The sequence below is a fragment of the Phyllostomus discolor genome, chromosome 4, assembly GCF_004126475.2.
Source record: "Phyllostomus discolor isolate MPI-MPIP mPhyDis1 chromosome 4, mPhyDis1.pri.v3, whole genome shotgun sequence".
NCBI classification, from domain to species: Eukaryota; Metazoa; Chordata; class Mammalia; order Chiroptera; family Phyllostomidae; genus Phyllostomus; species Phyllostomus discolor.
In genome coordinates, this window is record NC_040906.2 from 49,441,839 (window position 1) to 49,460,125 (window position 18,287).

The following is an 18,287-nucleotide window of genomic DNA, read 5'->3' on the forward strand; positions in this document are numbered from 1 at the left end:
CTAGTGTGCCATTTAAGGCCACTGTTTCCTTGTTGACTTTCTGCCTGGAAGATCTATCCATTAATGTCAATAGAGTGTTAAAAAATCCCTACTCTGAATGTATTACTGTGAATCTCTCCCTTGATGTCCATCAGGATTTGCTTTACATATTTAGGTGCTCTTATGTTGGGTGCATAAATGTTTAAAAGGGTTATATCCCTCTTGTTGTATTGCTCCATTTATCATTATGTAGTGTCCTTCTTTGTCTTTTACTATAGCCTTTTTTAGGTCTATTTTGTGAGGTGTAAGTATTACTACCCCAGCTTTTAAAAAAATTTTCTATCCCTTTTAGTCTGTGTGTATTTTTCATTCTGAGGTGGGTCTTTTCTAGACAGCATATATATGGGTCTTGGTTTCTTATCCATTCAACTACCCTATGTCTTTTGATTGAGCATTTAAGCCAATTATATTTAAAGTGATTATTGATAGATACTTATTTGTCATTTTATTCTTTTACCTATGTTCCTCTGTTTTTCTCCTACCCCTTCTCCTCCTCCTCCTTCTTCTAGAAAGCCCTTTAACATTTCCTGTAAGACTGGTTTAGTAGTAACAAACTCCTTTAGTGTTTTCTTGTCTGGGAAGCTTTTTATCTCTCCTTCAATTTTAAATGATAACCTTGCTGTGTAAAGTAATCTTGGTTGTAGGCCCTTGCTTTCCCTCACTTTGAATATTTCATGCCAATCCCTTCTGGTCTGAACTACTTCTATTGAGATATCAGCCTTATGGAAACTACCTTGTAGCTAACTGTCACTTGCAGCTTTGAAGATTCTCTCTTTGTCTTTAACCTTTGCTCTTTTAATTATGACGTGTCTTTGTGTGGGCCTCTTGGGTTCATCTTGTTTGGAACTCTGTTTCCTAGACTTAGGTGTCTTTTTCCTTCCCAGGTTAGGGGATTTTTGTCCATTATTTCTTTAAATAGGTTCTTGGTCTCTTCCTCTCTCTTTTCTCTTTCTGGTATCCCTGTGATGTGGATGTTGTTATGCTCTATGGTGTCCCAAAGGTTCTTTAAATTATCTTGGTTTTTTTTAAATTCTTTTTTCTTTTTGCTCCTCTGATTGGGTGTTTCTTTTACATTGTTTTCCAAATCACTGATTCTTTCCCCTGCTTCATCCAATCTATTGTTTATTCCTTCCAGGTTAGTCTTCATTTCAGACATTGTAGTCTTTCTTTCTTCCTTTCTTCCTTTCTTTCTTCCTTTCTTCCTTTCTAAGACGTTATTTATTTATTTTTAAACAGAGAGAAAGGGAGGGAGAAAGAGACACACAAACACATCAGAGGGATTGCCTCTTATGTGCACTTCCTGGGGACCTGGCCCTCAACCCAGGCATGTGCCCTGACTGGGAGTCGAACTGACAGTCCTTTGGTTCATAAGCCAGTGCTCAATCCACTGAGCCACAATAGCCAGGGCAAGTGTTCTTCATTTCTAACTATTCCTTTTTTTATGATTTTTATGTCTTTTTATTCTGTTGAGCATTTTTATAACCACTGCTTTTTTTAAATTATATTTTATTCATTATGCTATTACAATTATCCCAATTTTTCCTCTTAGCCCCCTTCTACCCAGCACCTCCTACTTTCTCAGGCAATCCCTACACGATTGTTCATGTCAATGGGTCATACAAATAAGTTCTTTGGCTCTTCCATTTCCTGTACTGTACATTATATCCCCATGGCTATTCTGTACCTACCCATTTATACTTCTTAATTGCCACACCTCTTCACCCATTACCCCAAATACTCCTCCTATCTGACAACCATCAATACCAATTGTTGATAGATATGTATTCATTGCCGTTTTATTGTTCATAGTTTTTATCTCTTTTTTTTTGACTAGTGCAGTGAACTTTACTGATGGTGCATGACAAGGCAGGGCTCCATAAGCCCCTCCCCTCTTTGGGGGGGTCTAGGATAGAAACTGGAGGTCAGGAGATTCTCGGTGTGTTGAGGGATCAATTCAGGGCAAGGACTCCCCAGCAGCTGAGGGTCTCTCTTCCTGTCACTAGGGCTGGTGGTCCCGGGGCCTCTTACTCCGTAGAGGCCATGTGAACCACAAGGTCCACTACCCTGTTGCTGTAGCTAAGTCATTGTCATACCAGGAAGTGAGCGTGACAAAGTGGTCATTGAGGGCAGTGCCAGTCCCATCATCAAAGGTGGAGGAGTGGGTGTCACTATTAAAGTTGAGAGGAGACAACCTGGTCCTTGGTATAGCCCAGGATGCCCTTGAGGGGGCCCTCTGATGGCTGCTTCACTACCTTCTTGATATCATCATATTTGGCAGCTTTCTCCAAGTGGCAGATCAGATCCACATCCGACACATTGGGGGTGGGGACACGGAAGGCCATGCCAGTGAGCTTCCTGTTTACCTCAGGGATGACCTTGTCCACAGCCTTGGCAGTGCCAGTGGAAGCAGGGATGATGTTCTGGGCAGCCCCTTGGCCATCACACCACAGCTTGCCAGAGGGCCCATCCACGGTCTTCTGGGTGGCAGTGATGGCGTGAACTGTGGTCACGAGTCCCTCCACAATGCCAAAGTTGTCATGGATGACCTTGGCCAGGGGGCCAAGCAGTTGGTAGTACAGGAGGCATTGCTGACAATCTTCATGGAGTTGTCATACTTGTCATAGTTCACACCCATCACAAACATGGGGGCATCTGCAAAAGAGGCAGAGATGGTGACCCCCTTGGCTCTACCCTTCAAGTGAGCCCCAGCCTTCTCCATGGTGGTGAAGACACCAGTGGACTCCACAACATATTCAGCTCCACCATCACCCTATTTGATGTTGGTGGGATCTTACTCCTGGAAGATGGAGATGGACTTTCCATTGATGACAAGCTTCCCTTCTCAGCCTTGACTGTGCCTTTGAACTTGCCATGAGTAGAACCATACTGGAACATGTAGACCATGTAGTTGAGGTCAATGAAAGGGTCATTGATGGTGACAACATCCACTTTGCTAGAGTAAAAGGCAGCCCTGGTGACCAGGCACACAATATGGCCAAATTCGTGCACTCCGATCTTCACTATCGTGTCTCAGGGTTGAAACTGGCATTGTGTAGGAAGACACAAACAGGAGGAGCAGAGAGCCTCATCTTTTTTTCCTTAAATAAGTCCCTTTAGCATTTCATAGAATAATGGTTTGGTAATGATGAACTCCTTTAGTTTTTTCTTGTCTGAAACACATTTATTTGCCAGTGATTCTAAATGATTGCTTTGCTGGGTAGAGCAGTCTTGGCAGTAGGTCCCTACTTTTTATGGCTTTGAATATTTCTGGCCAATCCCTTCTAGGCCTGCGAAGTTTCTTTTGAGAAATCAGTTGACAATTTTACGGGTTCTCCCTTGTAGGTAACTAAGTGCTTTCTCTTGCTGCTTTTAAGAGTCTCTCTTTATTTTTAACCTTTGGCATTCTAATTATCATGTGTCTTGGAGTGGGTCTGTTGGCATCCATCTTTTTGGGACTCTGAGCTTCCTGAAATTGCATTTCTATTTCCTTCACCAAATCAGGGAAGTTTTCTTTCACTCATATTTCAAATAGATTTCCAACTTCTTGCTATTTCTCTTCTCCTCTGGCATTCCTATATGTGAATGTTTGAACACTTGAAGTTGTCCCAGAGGCTACTTATACTATCCTTTTTTTTTTTCATTCTTTTCTCTTCTTGTTGTTCTGATTCATTGTTTTTTGTTTCCTTCTGTTCCAAATCGTTGATTTGATTTTCAGCTTCATCCACTCTACTGTTGTTTTCCTGTAATTGTTCTCTATTTCAGTTAGTGAATTCTTTGTTTCTGGCTGGATCTGTTTTATGCTGTTGAGGTCCTTATTAAGTTCCTTGAGCATCCTTATAATCAGTGTTTTGAACACTGCATCCGATTGATTGCTTTATCTCCATCTTGTTTAGTTCTTTTTCTGGAGTTCTGATCTGTTCTTTCATTTGGGCAATGTTTCTTTGTCTCCTCATTTTAGCAGCCTGCCTGTGGCCTTCCTGTGTTTGTTTCTATTAGGTAGAGCTGCTATGACTCCCTGTTTTGGTAGCATGGCCTAATATAGTAGGTGTCCTGTAGGGTCCAATGGCACAGGTGTACCTGTTGTATGCTGAGTTCACCCTCTTGTAGTTGAGCCTCAATTGCTGTTGGCAGGTGAGTGGGAGGGCTTTACCCAGGCCGGTCAACTGCAAGGACTGGCTGAGACACTGACCACCAACCTCCACCTTCCATGGAGGATCAGCTGTGTGCGGGGGGGGGGGGGGGGGGGGCCAAGGTGGTAGTGCTCTGATATAGTCTGTAGCTGTCCACTTGGAAGAGCAGGCTCTGCAATTTCCCTGATGGTGCAAGCCAGTGTAAGTCCCCACCTGTGTTTTCCTGGTGTCACCCTGCCTGGTCTATAAAGTAATAAAATGGTTGCTACTTGTGCTGGGCTTGGAGATTCCCAGGCAAAACCAAATTGTGAATCTGGGCTGGCTGCTGCTAGTACCAGGCCTGGGGCCACTCCGCAAGAGGTACTATCAAGCAAACCATAGTATTGCTTGAGCAATATTAAATACTAAATACTAAACACTAAAAGTGAATTGTGAAGCATGATCCAAGGCCAGCTGTTCATATGTAAAAGTCTGTTAACATCTTGGGTGGGATGGAGTCACAGGGGATCTCCAGGGCAGGGCAAACAGTATTAGCCAGGTGGATGGGGTCTCAGATATGGCACCCACCTGCTGTGTCTGTGGCTCTGTGGGCAAAGGTTCATAAAAGGGACAATGGCTGGCCTCAGCCCACCTTTCTGTCTAGGAGAAAAGCTGTTCCCTAGCTCTTTCTTTGATATGAGATACTTCATTTCCTCAATGTATGGCACTGGTGCCTTTCAAGATGCTACCTCTGTGCTGGAGCTCAGAGGGAGTGAGTCTGAGTCAGTTTATGTGTGGGTTCTTTAAGAGGAACTGTTTGGGACTTCAGAAATTCTTCTGGAGGAAATTCTTCTTCAGAAATTCTTCTGAAAGTCATTCCTCACTGGCTATGCAGCCAGAAGTTATGGGAGCTTATCTTCCTGGAACTGGAACCCTGGGCTGGGAGGCCTATAGTGGGGCTGGTGTTCTTCACTCCTGCGATATCCCTCCCAAGTTTTTATCTACCACGTGTGGAGGTGAGACAAGCTCATTCTGCATGTCCACCCCTCCTACCAGTCTGGATGGATATGGTTTCTTTAATTCCATATTTGTGAGGCTTCCATTCAACTCTATTTCTGCCAGTTCTGAGTGATGGTTGTTCTGTAGTTTAGTTGTAATGTAGATGTGGTTGTGCAAGGAGTTGAACTGTATTTACCTATGTCGCCATGTTTACCGCAAGTCCCTAACCATTACTTTGAACTGTATGTCTTATAAATTATTTGCCTCCATTTCATTTAGCTCTTTTTCTGGAGATTTCTCCTGTTATTTCATCTGGGGCCTCTTTCTTTGTCTCCCCATTTTGGCTGCTTCTCTGTTTTTTGTTTCTATGTATTAGGTAGAGCTGCTGTGATTCTCTGTCTTGATAGTGTGGCCAAATATAGTAGGTGCTCTGTAGGATCCAGTGGTGCAGTCTCCTTGATCACCTAAGCTGGGTGCTTCAGGAATGTCCTCTGGGGTATGTGCATCCTCCTGTTGTAACTGAGTAATTTCTGTTGGCCTGTTCATGCATGGAATTCATCCTCAGGCTGGCTTACTGTGAGACTCAACCCCATCCACAGTGTGTGAGCTGCCGTGTGGGTGCTAACCACATGAATTGGAATTCACCTCAGCTGAGTTTGGTGCAGGCCAAGATTTCCCTTTAGATATGCTGCTGGTGAAGCTTATTAGGTCCTGCTATGGTGTTGTCTGAAGCTGGCCACTGGGTGTGTTGGTTCTGAGCCTCTTTGGAGGAACTCGGGTACAGACCAATACCAGATGCTGCCTGTGACTGGCCCTGGGCAACCTATTTGGGACTACAAAGGAATTCACCTTTTGTAGCTGCCTCTGCTGGTGTAGGTATGCACAGGAAGGACCAAACTGCACCCCAAGGCCAGCTTTCACTAGCACTGGGCCCAAGGATAGGTCAGCAAAAGTTCAAAGGCACCTGAGATCCTCCTTCGCCTACCTCTACACACCAGCTTCCTGCTAGTTGTCTGTTAGCCTCAGGCATAAAAGAGCTTCTGGATGTACTCAAGCTGCATGAGATAGGTTCACAGTGAGTCACCAGGTAGGGGCAAATTATGTTTACCATATTGATACAGGTTCAAACTTTGTGCCAGTACTGGGTCTGAGGCCACTCAACTCAGCAAATGTCCCCAGGTACATCAAGTCTAGCTGCCATCTTCTGGGTGCTCACAAACCTTTGTGTTGTGGCAGGTCTCAGGGAATTGTCATGCTGAGGCCAGCAGATTTTGTCACACCCAAACAGACCAAGATTTGGCCATGTTAGGGAAGGGGTCTGCCTTGTTTGGGCATACGAGAGAAAAATGGCCCCTATTCTAGAGCTACACAGTTCAGTCTGTCCCAGATTTTGCTGGGCAGAGACAGAGCACACCAGGGTGGGGCAGCCAGGTGTTGGGAGGATGGGGCTAGTGGATCTCCCATGAGGGGGAGGTGCTGGTCAGGCTTTGGGGATGTGGGGGGCATGTCCCCCACTCTAGAGCCACACACTTCAGTCTGTTTGGATTTTGCCCTTACTGCAGTAGGGTGGAGCCACTAGGAGTCAAGCAGGTGCAGCCGCTGAAGCTGGAGTCTGGAGTTGTGGCTTGAAGCCTAAAGGGTGGTTCTAGTGGATCTCCCATGGTGGGAAAGCGCCAGTCAGGTTCACTGGGAAGTGGAGTAAATGGCCCCTGTGCCAAAGCCACAAAGCTCAGTCACTGATACCCCTGAGTCTGCCCAGACGTTTATACTCTCGCCAAGGCAGCTGACTTCTCAGCTGGGCATAAGCTCCACAGGGTGGGCAAGAGGGAGTCCAGAGGGTGGGGTTCTTGCTTTCCCCCAGGGTGTCATATGGAGGTGAGTGCTCCACCCAAGAAGGATGGTGTCTGTATAGTATGGGAGAATGAAAGCACAGGGATCCTGGTAGCTGTCCCTTCAGCTCTCCCCAGAGCCATAAACCTGACTTTCCTCATACAACTCTCGTCCACTCTGCCTCTTTCTACTGGAGCCCAGGGTGAGTGGCTGCAAGCTAAATTTTATCCATTGGCCTTTTAAGAGGTGCCTGTGTCTCTAGCAGACTCCTTTCTCTCTCTATCAGACAGTAAGCCCCTCTGCTTTTCATGATCAGATAGATGTTAGATGGGCACCTCTTCCTGGCTCTGGTGCTCATGGCTAGAGAGCCCAACTTGGGATTTAGACCCCACACTTCCCAGGGGGAACCCCCACAGCTGAGATATCCCTCTGGAACCTCGGCCGCTTCCTGTAGGAGTGGGGGCAGCTCTTTTAGCATCTCTGCCATTCCTACTGGTGTCAATATGGCTTCTATAAATCCTTGGTTATAAGGCTTCTCTCTAGCTAGTCTTTAGTTGTTTTTTTCAGTGTGATTGTTCTGTATTTCAGTTATAACTTCAGTTTGGTCCTGGGAGGAGGTAAGTAGCTTCCACCTACTCCCACCATCTTGGCTCTCCCAAGTTACTATATTTTGTAATTGGATTTGTGGTGTTTTGTTTTGTTTTGTTATGAGGGATAGAGACTCAACTTAAGCTATATCAAGAAATGGATTTTTATTTTTAAAATACAAGGCAAGAAGGGAAATGAAATCCAAAAATATTCAAGAGCAGGAAGTGTAGTATAGTCAGGCCTTTGGAGTTGAATTGTAAATTGTTCCAGGATAGCGTTGTGCGGTGGTGCTCTGTCATTCATGTAACTCAGATATTCTTCATATCTCCTTCACTAGAATTCTACTTATTTTTTGTTCTGCTGCCATTAGACTTCATCTGCTATTTTATATATTGCTTTTGTTCCTGATTTCTGCTTCTTCATAATTTCTGCATACTTACAGTTGGCTTATCATTTCATGTAATTTACTCTATCTTGAGTTCTTTTAGTGTAGCCTTACAATTTAAGTTTCCAGTTCTATTATCTTGACCTTTTCTAATTCCAGTTTCTAGAATAAGCATCTAATTGCCTCAATTCCCGTTTTGGCAGAGTTTTTTGTTTTTGCTTTTGTTTGTCTGTTTGCTTTTTTAATGAGACCACTTCATAGGTCAAGTGCCCACCAGTTTTGGCCAGGAGACTGCTTGGACTGAGTTAGAGTCCCTTAATGGAGTACTGGGAGTAAAGCATCATGTTGAATAATGTGTTGAGTATATGTTGTAAAATGTTATGAGTATCAGCACATTATAGGTCCTCAATGCTCACTGTTATTTGAGGACAGTATTTATGAAGTGCAAAACTGTTTAAGACTTCCAGGATAACACAAAAGAATGTATTGTGTTTGGGGCAAAGGTCACGAGAAGTAGGCTCATTTCAGGCCAGACTAGTTTATATATGTCCTAAGGGGAATGAACTCATAAGAACTGATGTTACAGTGCATATGCTGTAGGCATACTTTCCTGGATATTCCCACTTGTCCACTTTCTCTTTGCCTATAGCCAACCAAACACAGATGAAGAAAATTAAAAATAGGATGTTAATATCTCCATAAACTCAATATTATTCACCTTTAGAGGACCATCAGCTATGTCCAGCTTTCCTATATGCCTTCCTACTCTCTGTCAGAACTGCTCCTCTATTTCTTCAAACCTCTTTTATATGCCCACTCCCTGCTTTCATCCACCCGGGCCCTCAGCACGTGACCTTGCCTCCTACTTCAAAGATCAAAATAAAAGCCATCAGACAGGAATCCTTTGTTCTCCACTAGCCAAAGCATATTCACTCCACTTATCTGTGGCTAGTTATTCCAGTTCTTTGGATATTATCACTTCCTAACTTTTCAGAAAAACCTTGCACTATTAGTCATTCCCTCTTTTTTCATTGTTTGTTGTTTTTTAAGTGACTTTATTGAGATAAATTCACATATCACAAAGTTCACCCTTTTAAAGTATTCAGTTCAGTTGTTTTTATTCTGTTTACAAAGTTGTTTTGATTACCAATAATCCCTTCTTTCTTGTGTAGACAACTTATACTCTCAAACTAGCTTATTTTCATCAAATATATAGAGATAGCTTTTTTATTTTTATTTTTTAATTTTTTCATTGATGTTCAAATATAGTTGTCTCAATTTTCACACCACCATTCCCCCCCACCCCGCCCACACCCACCTCCCACCCTCAGTACCACCGACCTGGCTCTGTCCATGGGTCCCTCATTCATGTTCATTTATGGACCTTTCCCTTCTTTCCCATGTTATTCCCCTCTCCCCTCCTCTCTAGTTACTGTCAGTTTGTCGCCAATGTCTCTGGCTATAATTTCAATGTCTCTGGTTATATTTTGCTTGCCAGTTTGTTTTGTTAATTAGGTTCTACTTGTAGGTGAAATCATATGGTATTTGTCTTTCACCACTTGGCTTACTTCACTTAGCATAATACTTTTCAGTTCCATCCATGTTGTTGCGAAGCGTAGCAGCTCCTCCTTTCTTTCTGCTGCATAGTATTCCATTGTGTAAATGTACCATAGCTTATTGATCCACTCGTTTAACAATGGGCACCTAGGCTGCTTCCAGCACTTGGCTATTGTAAATTGTGGTGCTATGAACATGGGGATGCATTGGTTCTTTTGAATTAGTGATTCAGGATTCTTAGGGTAAACCCAAGAGTGAAAATGTTGGGTCAAAAGGAAATTCCATTTTTAGTTTCTTGAGGAAATTCTATACTGTTTTCCCCACAGGCTGCACCAGTTTGCATTCTCACCAATAGTGCACTAGGTTTCCCTTTTCTCCACAACCCTGCCAGCACTTAAATTGTTTGTTGATTTGTTTATGATGGCCATTCTGACCAGTGTGAAGTGGTATCTCATTGTGGTTTTAATTTGCATCTCTCTGATGGCTAATGATGCTGAACATCCTTTCATATGTCTCTGGGCCCTCTGTATGTCCTCCTTGGAGAAGTGTCTGTTCAGGTCTTTTGCCCGTTTTTTAAATTGTATTGTTTGTTTTCCTGGTGTAGAGTTGTGTGAGCCCTTTATATATTTTTGAGATCAAACCCTTGTCTGAGATATCATTGGTAAATATATTTTCCCATACAGTTGGTTCCCTTTTCATTTTGTTAATGTTTTCTTTAGCCATGCAGAAGCCTTATATTTTGATGAAGTCCTATTTGTTTATAAAGATAGCTTTTTTAATCTTAAAAAAACCCCTTCTTCCTGTACACCAATTCTTCAGGTCCAACTTTGGCAGAATGAGTCCCACAGATGGGACAGTAAGATATGATCCTGGTTCTGGAGGTCAGGGAGTCAAAGGCAACAGCTAGGACCAAATTCTGCAGGATAAGGAATGTGATTTGTAACCCCTATTCCGAGAGCTGGGAAAGGGTCTTGAAAGCAATAGAAGGAACAACTTGGAAGATAAGATTATTGCCTCCCCAGGCCCCCAAAAGATATAATCACAGTATACCCAAAAAGTAAAGTTTACATAGACTAAAAAGTGAAACTCTTACAAAATAAAACATCTATAATATACAACATAGAATATGTTCATGACCTGGGAATAGATAAGTATTTTTAAAATAGGACACAAAAAGCAGTAGTCATAAAGGAAGAGATTTAAAAATTGGATGGCAAAAGACTTGAACAAGTACTTCATGAAAAAGGAAATGCTTCATTCATCATTAGAAAAGTATATATTCAGACTAGAGTGAGATACCACATACCATAAATTAAGAAGACGGACAATGGCGAGTTTTGGAAGGAATGTGAAGTGAGTGAAATTCTCAGGCAGTGTTGATGGGAATGTGAATTGGTATATCTGCTTTTGAAAACTGATTAGTATATATACTAAGTTTGGATAAATGTATGACTTATGCTCGAGCAGTTCTAATCTTAGGCATATACTCAAGAGAAATGCATATATAAATTTACCAAAATACATGTATAAGAATTTTATATAGCAACTTTATTCATAATAAATTCAATAGCATAAATAGCTTTAAAGAATAAATAAATTGTGGAATATTCCTTCAGTGGAATATTACATGGCAAAGAAAAAACAAATTACTAATACATCTAACAACATGGATAAATTTCACAATTTTGAACAAAGAAGCTGGACATAAAGTAATGCTACTATATGATTCCTTGTCTATAAATTCCAATAGTGGATTAATTTGTGATACAAAGAAGCCAGGATGGTGATTATCTCTGGAGAGGAGTGGAACATTGTAACTACATTGCTAATAATATTCTACACATTATCAGGGTTGTAGTTACAGGCATGTGTTCATTTCATGATACTTTTTCAAGTTATAGGTAACTTATGAATGTTACACTGGGTATGTGTTTTATTTCAGTATAAGCCCTTCTCAAGTTTGACCTCCAAACCCCCAATTATCTTCTGCCTTATTAGTTGAATCTCCAATTTGGATTTTTATTTACCTTCTTTGATTTTTGTTTCCTTAAAAGTCTTTCTTAGTTGTCAACTCTATTGACATTTCATTCAGTTTTTCTAACCTGGCCTCTTTTTAAGACTTCTCCTGTTCATAGCTGCTCGATCTTTTTGCATTCTGCCAAGTTATGCCAGATAATTCATTAAGAGGGTTGTGTGTGTGATCATTTTCTTTTTTTTTTTCTTTCTGACTCTTATTCAGTAGCATTTTTATTAAAATCCGCATCCTCCACTGCCTTGTCTTTTCTTGGAACATGGCAAAATCCATTCTGGCTTATTTACAGGAATCAAGGGGCAATTGCCTTCTTTTCCTTAGTAATGATCAGATCTTTTGCTAAGATCTGTATCTTAAGAATGAATTGGTGTTTGTTCCTATTGCCAACATTATAGTCAGGAGTACTGCTATGTAAGTTCTCACTCTTAACTGTAGTGAATCACATAGCTGAAAACCCACAACTGCTGATCTGTATTCTGCCCAGGTTATTGTAAGAATTAACCTATTATTTTAATTCTTGGAGGACATCTCCCTTACACACACATACACAGTCATGCAGACCATGGCTGCCAGTTGTCTCAGTTCGCTATTTTGTTGCATGATTCTTTCCTGGGAGTTTTAGTCACTATCTGCATGATTATATCATGTAGAAAGATGATGGTCAGGGGTCAGTAGTCAGATGAGCAACATTCATCTAGTAGAGCAACAAGTGCGGAATATTCTGATTCAGACAGATTCTTAATCTCAATTTAGAATATACAACGGAGGTCTGTTTTGAGAGAGAAACCCAGAGTGGTCTTATCTCAATTTGGAATATTTAAAGAGGACACTCTGTGCTGGAGCAGGAGGAAGCTGTGTTAGTGGACTTCTAACCAGACTATTTCGAGCTGGAGGCCTTGCTTCCATTCTTCTAGTCTGAGTGCATTGTTGGCTGTGCTGTGTTAAAACCACCCAACTGGCATAGCTTAGCACATTGGAGTGTTAGCATCAAGCATTAGGGTAGTGGGTTTGGCTAGAGGGAAGTATCAAGTTGGGAGGCTATAATTATTATAGAATAAGAGTGAGTCACCTTAAACTGCCAACTCTATCCAGTTAGCCATTAAATTTTAGGATTACAGATGGTAGGCAGAGAATAGATAAAGTCCTTCCCTTACGCTCACCCTGTGAATATACTCTTATTTTTTCCCTATCCTAAAGATAATATACTGGTTAAAAATAAATAAAAACAGCCCTGGCTGGTGTAACTCAGTGGATTGAGCGCGGGCTGTGAACCAAAGTGTCACAGGTTCGATTCCCAGTCAGGGTACATGCCTGGTTTGCAGGCCATGACCCCCAGCAACTGCACATTGATGTTTCTCTCTGTCTCTTTCTCTTTCTCCCTCCCTTCCCTCTCTAAAAATAAATAAATAAAATCTTTAAAAAAATTAAAAATAAATAAAAACAGCATTGTACTTTTAAAAGAAGAAGGCAGAAAAGGAGAGTCCTCTGGAGTACAATCTTCTAGAGAATTCTGTTGTAACAATTTGATGTGACACCTATCCAGTTTCATTATTTTAGTACATTTACTTATATTTATTATATGAGGTCTGTTCAGAGAAAGTTCAGCCATTGTTAACCTAATGAGAACAGTTTGCATGACATCGATGTAGGGTGGCAGCCAAGGAGAGTGGACTGGAATGTGCATGCATGAACAATGATGACTTCACTGTACTAATCAATGGAGGTGGTAGGCATCATTGAGGGAGCATGTGTACTGTGTGGCTATTAATAGTAAGAATATTAACTTTCTCTGATGACCTTGGAATGAGAATGAGGACTTTGAATAACAACCGTAGGAATGCCTAGGCAAACAAGGAGCAATTAGGTGCTAAGGAAGACAAATAGGCCAGGGTTTTGCATTGCTTAGGCCTGAATTTGAATCTCAGCCATGCTGCTTACCAGCTATGGGAATTTAGGCAAGTCACACATCCTCCCTGAGTGTAAATACGTTCAGATGCTATTAAAAACAATAATAAAATATCTTAAAAAGAGAGCATTTCTAAAGTGAAATGCTCTCAATAAGAAGAGTCAAAGTAGAGGAGCAAGGTTTTCAAGGTGAGTTTGTATTAAGCTAGTTCTTGTAGAATGTTAAGACTAGAAGCCTGAATTGAGTTTTCACTAAGAAGGCCAGTATTGTTGGTAACCTTCAGAAATTTGAAGAAGAGGACTACTAAACAATTGTTCAGTTGTGGAAGATGTATACATATTTGCATTAAAGGCAAACCAAAGAGAATATATTATCATTTTGTAGATCACTGGCATTTAGTCTTTCAGCAATCACAATAACCATGGTAACAAGTCACATTGACTGAAACTTACTCTGTGCCAAGAACGGCACTGAAACACCTTATATGCGTTATCTCGTTTAATCTTCACAGTGACCCCCAGGAGGCAGATAGTATCCTCATCTGAATTTTATCAATGAAGTAATAGGTCATAGGCCTGGTGAGCTGTTGACCCAGGATTTATTCCCACACTAAAATAACTTCTGAGTCATCAGGCATTAAAGTGTTTTTATTTTATGTTTTTATTGTATTCTGACTTGTTAAAAGATTAGGTATGCACTAGATTATTTTTTTTTAGTTACCAAATTCACTAATTACAACTTTTCCTTGTTTTAACCATAATTTTATATACAAGAAAAAAATTCATTCAATCCATTAAGTATATACAAATAAGTCAAAATGTTTTCTTTTATCTGATTAGAAAAGTTTTTCACAGGAACATAATATCTTTTAACTTCTTGCTAAAATTAAAATTAATTTGTACTTAAATTAAGAAAAACAACACATTGCAACTATACCATATGATCATTTATAGAAGATAATATTATCTGATCAATGTAATTTTTTTGTCTTCAGTAAAACTGACATCTTTTAGTAATTTAAGATGTCTTTTCTTGGCTATTAAATATTCTGTGGGGATAATAAAGAGAGTACTGGGTACAAAATAAAATATTTTCAGTTTCAAAGTATTTTTATTTTCAACTCTTGAAAGACTTGGCGATAATCTATAAATTTCTCTAAACAGACTTGACAGTGGCTTTATTGGATACACTGCTTGGGAACGTTAATTATGAGTTAGTTCTCTTTAAAATTTGAGGCTCCTAACTTATAATATAGTATTTTAGTATAGGGTGGGTGAAAAAAAATGAATGCCAAAAGCATGTGTGATAGCCAAAAGTCTGTGGTGATGGTCTAGTTAATTTAAAATGAGAGACAGATACCGAAATTCCTTCACTAGTGATCAGCACTTATCGAAGCCCTTTCAATTTTATAAAAATGTTTACAGTTACAAAAGTATTTTACACTTTTTATATGATTAAAATTTAATTTTCTTCCTTATTTTTGGTTTGGCTTTCTTTTTTTTCTTTCTTTAATTGAAAAAACTAATGGAACCAAATATAAGATGGTACCACTGTTTTCTCCTTTTGTATAATCTTGTTGCGTATCTCTACATAAGCTGTTCTGGCCACTCATCATAGTAACCAGCTGGGCCATTTCACCTGCTGGAGCCATTAAAGAGGACTCTCTCCCCCTAGATTAATCCCCTCCGACATTAGTTTTTTGCACTGACAACTGGAGCAGGCATTCAGAATTTGCAGGTGGCCAGTGTGACGCACATAATTGCCTACAATTTTAGGCAATGAATAAAAATGGTCTACATTACTTGTCAAAGGTTGTATATGCAGTGCCAAGTGAGATCTATGGGAAGCCTTTTAGGGTTTAAAGAACAGTTAATAGCAAGGCTGCACAGGGCTTTTTTAATCATAATGCATTTGTAATATAGCACTTTGATCTTCTCCTCGTAGGAAATGGTGTTACATTAGCCACTTTTAAACATTTATGAGTGAAATTCAGTTATAGAAGAGTAAAAGTGATTATTCTTAAGCAGAACATGTTAGATTTCATTAAAAGTTTTTAGCTTGCCCCTTCCTTGTTAAAATCTGTGGGAAGTCCTTTTCCTGGAGTGTTTCAAATCAGGATCTAAGGATATAGGGCTTTTTCCTTATTTTTCCTGTTGGTAACAGCAAGATTTGGAAGGAAGGTATACTAAATATTGAGGTAATTTATACAAGTGGATATTTACAGAAGAACAACTGATTTATGGTAAAGGAAAATATATTGGTGAAAACCCAAGAAACCTATTACTAATAATTGTGTATTACAATAAATTTTAAAAAATGCATATTTTAAACATCCATAAATTATCTTTAACAACAACAAAAAACAGATGACTCTCAAATGCACTTCTTCTGGAAGAGCTAAGTTTGACCTTTCAGACCCTAGAGCCTTTTATTAACACCTGCCTGTAAGGGGAACCTTGCCACACGCAGCTTTTAGATTCAGAACCACAAAACTGATGAGGAAAGGCTTGAAGGGTTCAGTTTGTGTCACTTGCTGTTTGCCGTTTCCATTTCACAGATGATTAATCTTTCTGTGAAGAAAGGCCAGAGAAACAAAGCACATTGGGCTCTTCCTGCAGTTACTCCTTCTGAATGCACACTAGCTTGCTAACTAAAAGGCCTTTAGATTTCCAGCAGAGAGAGATGTTCTGAAAGTGAATGCAGCTGGTTGGAGGTCACCAGTGCAGGGCTCTTGCCATTGTGTAATGGAGGCTTTGGCAGGTTGGAGGGGGATTGTTGGAGTGGGGACAAGGAGAAGTGGGCTGAGAGAAGGTGTTGGCAAAAAATTAATTCATAATAAAAAGGGTTTTGGTCAGTTGATAAAATATTTTGGATTATCAATAATAGATTCAATGTTATCTATTTGTTTGGTTTTCTTTTTAAGGAAAAAATTACAATTCATTCTCTGTCTAGTATCTCCCCCCTCCATTTCCTAATAGCATGTTTGCAAATGGCACCACTAGGTAATGTTGAAATATTACTGTCTTTTGTCATCTTTAGTGTAGTTGAATTATTTAAAATTTTTAAGACTTTTACTAAATTTGCTAGTATTCCACATTTTATATGTTAATCTTTTAATGCCACAACACTGTTTCATTAGTATTTGGTTTCTTAAATGAGATACTGAAAATTATTATCTGTGTAAATTAGTTCCTCTTTTAATTTTGGTATTTAGTATCTAAATGCATAATATTCATCTTGTATTTATATTTCTCAATTGTGTACAGGACATAATGTGCAAAGTCAAATCCTGGGTTATAGATCAAAAGAAACCTGTTCGCTTCTATCACGATTGGAATGATAAAGAGGTAAGTTATAGATATGTGCCATTTATTATTGCCTTTGTTTTGATTTCTTACAGAACAAATTAGACTTGTCATTATTTTATACTAATTATTGTATCTAGTTAAACTGTAGTTCTGGCAATGATTGCTTACTCTCAGGCCTGTTATTTCTTTCCCCTACTCTTGATATTTTATAACAACTAATCTTTTAGAAATAAGAAATATGAAAATGAAAATGGCTGGTTGTTTAAACAGTTTACTTTCAAGTTATTTAGTGATTTACTCAATAGTTAACTCGAGTTTTAAAAAGGATTCTTTTTTTGTCTCCCACTTTAGATTGAAGTGCTGAATAAACACTTATTTCTGACTTCAAAACCAATGGTTTACTTGGTTAATCTTTCTGAAAAAGACTACATTAGGAAAAAAAACAAATGGTGAGTTTTTCCTCTCCAGATATATTCAGACATATCATATCTGTACACACATGAACACCTACATATGTACTTACTGCTACATTGGATTTTAATTTTTTCCCTCTTATTATTAAAAAGTTTAAAATGAATGAGAAAGCTTTGCTTGGTGTTTAAATTCTTAGATGAGTCTCTTAATTGATTTACACTGAGAGAACTTAAGGAAAAAAAACAAATTAGGTAATATTGAATCTTACATATTTATTTACCAAATTTAAATTTAATAGACATCATTTTTTTTCTTTGCAAAATGAGAATAAATGTAGTTGGAACAGTAAAATTTTTTAAACTAGAAATTTCTGTGTTGATATTCTATGTAACTTTAAAATATCCAAAGGGATTACAGTTGGGCATAAATTTAAAAATCCAAATTGAATGCTTCAAAAAAGTACTTTTTTTAATTAAAAAAAACAAACTAACTGTGGAGCAAGGGGGAAGCTGAGGTATCTGTTTCAAATATTTTAAAAGTGTACAAAGGTAAAAACTATGCATTCGTGTATTGATTATCATTTATGACATGTAACCAAAATGTGCAAGGTTTCCTTTCACTCACTAATAACTTCCAAAAATTCATGTGTTCATATAGCATGTGGACATGCACACCATTTGGCATAGTGCTTGCTTGCTTTGACTTGCCTCACTGGGCCCTCAGTGTTTTGTACTATTAAGGTATATTAACAAATCAAGACTACCCAAAGCAAAATATCTGAATTCTCCTAAAATATATTGTCGGTTTTTCCCTGTACTTCATTAAGTACTTAGATGCACATGGTTTCAATTTTCCATTAAAAATTCTCATTTCCATATGATATCAAAGAGTGAGAAGCTTTAAACTGAAAAATAAACATTCATAGACTGGAAGCCAAAACAATAATTAATGTCAGATGGTTAACTCCAATAAATCATTAGAATAAATTCTGTGAAATTACTGCAACTTAAAATGCCCTGTTGATATTGCCATAAGACATTTTGTGTTCCTGATAGGAAGTTGAATTTGGCCTCTTTATGGGTAATATTCTAGAAAGCATAAACTTAACATGAAAATTTAG

General features: G+C 39.2%; 1 protein-coding gene and 1 pseudogene across 1 annotated transcript in view; one reads left to right on the forward strand and one right to left on the reverse strand.

Moving 5' to 3' along the window:
• Window positions 1-18,287, forward strand: part of OLA1 (Obg like ATPase 1) — a 160,468-nt gene that overhangs the window by 92,312 nt on the left and 49,869 nt on the right. Inside the window, 2 exon segments of the mRNA XM_028508819.2 lie at window positions 16,712-16,792; window positions 17,105-17,202. Of these exon segments, the coding sequence (XP_028364620.1) occupies window positions 16,712-16,792; window positions 17,105-17,202 (179 nt within the window).
• Window positions 2,049-3,069, reverse strand: LOC114493961 (annotated as a pseudogene).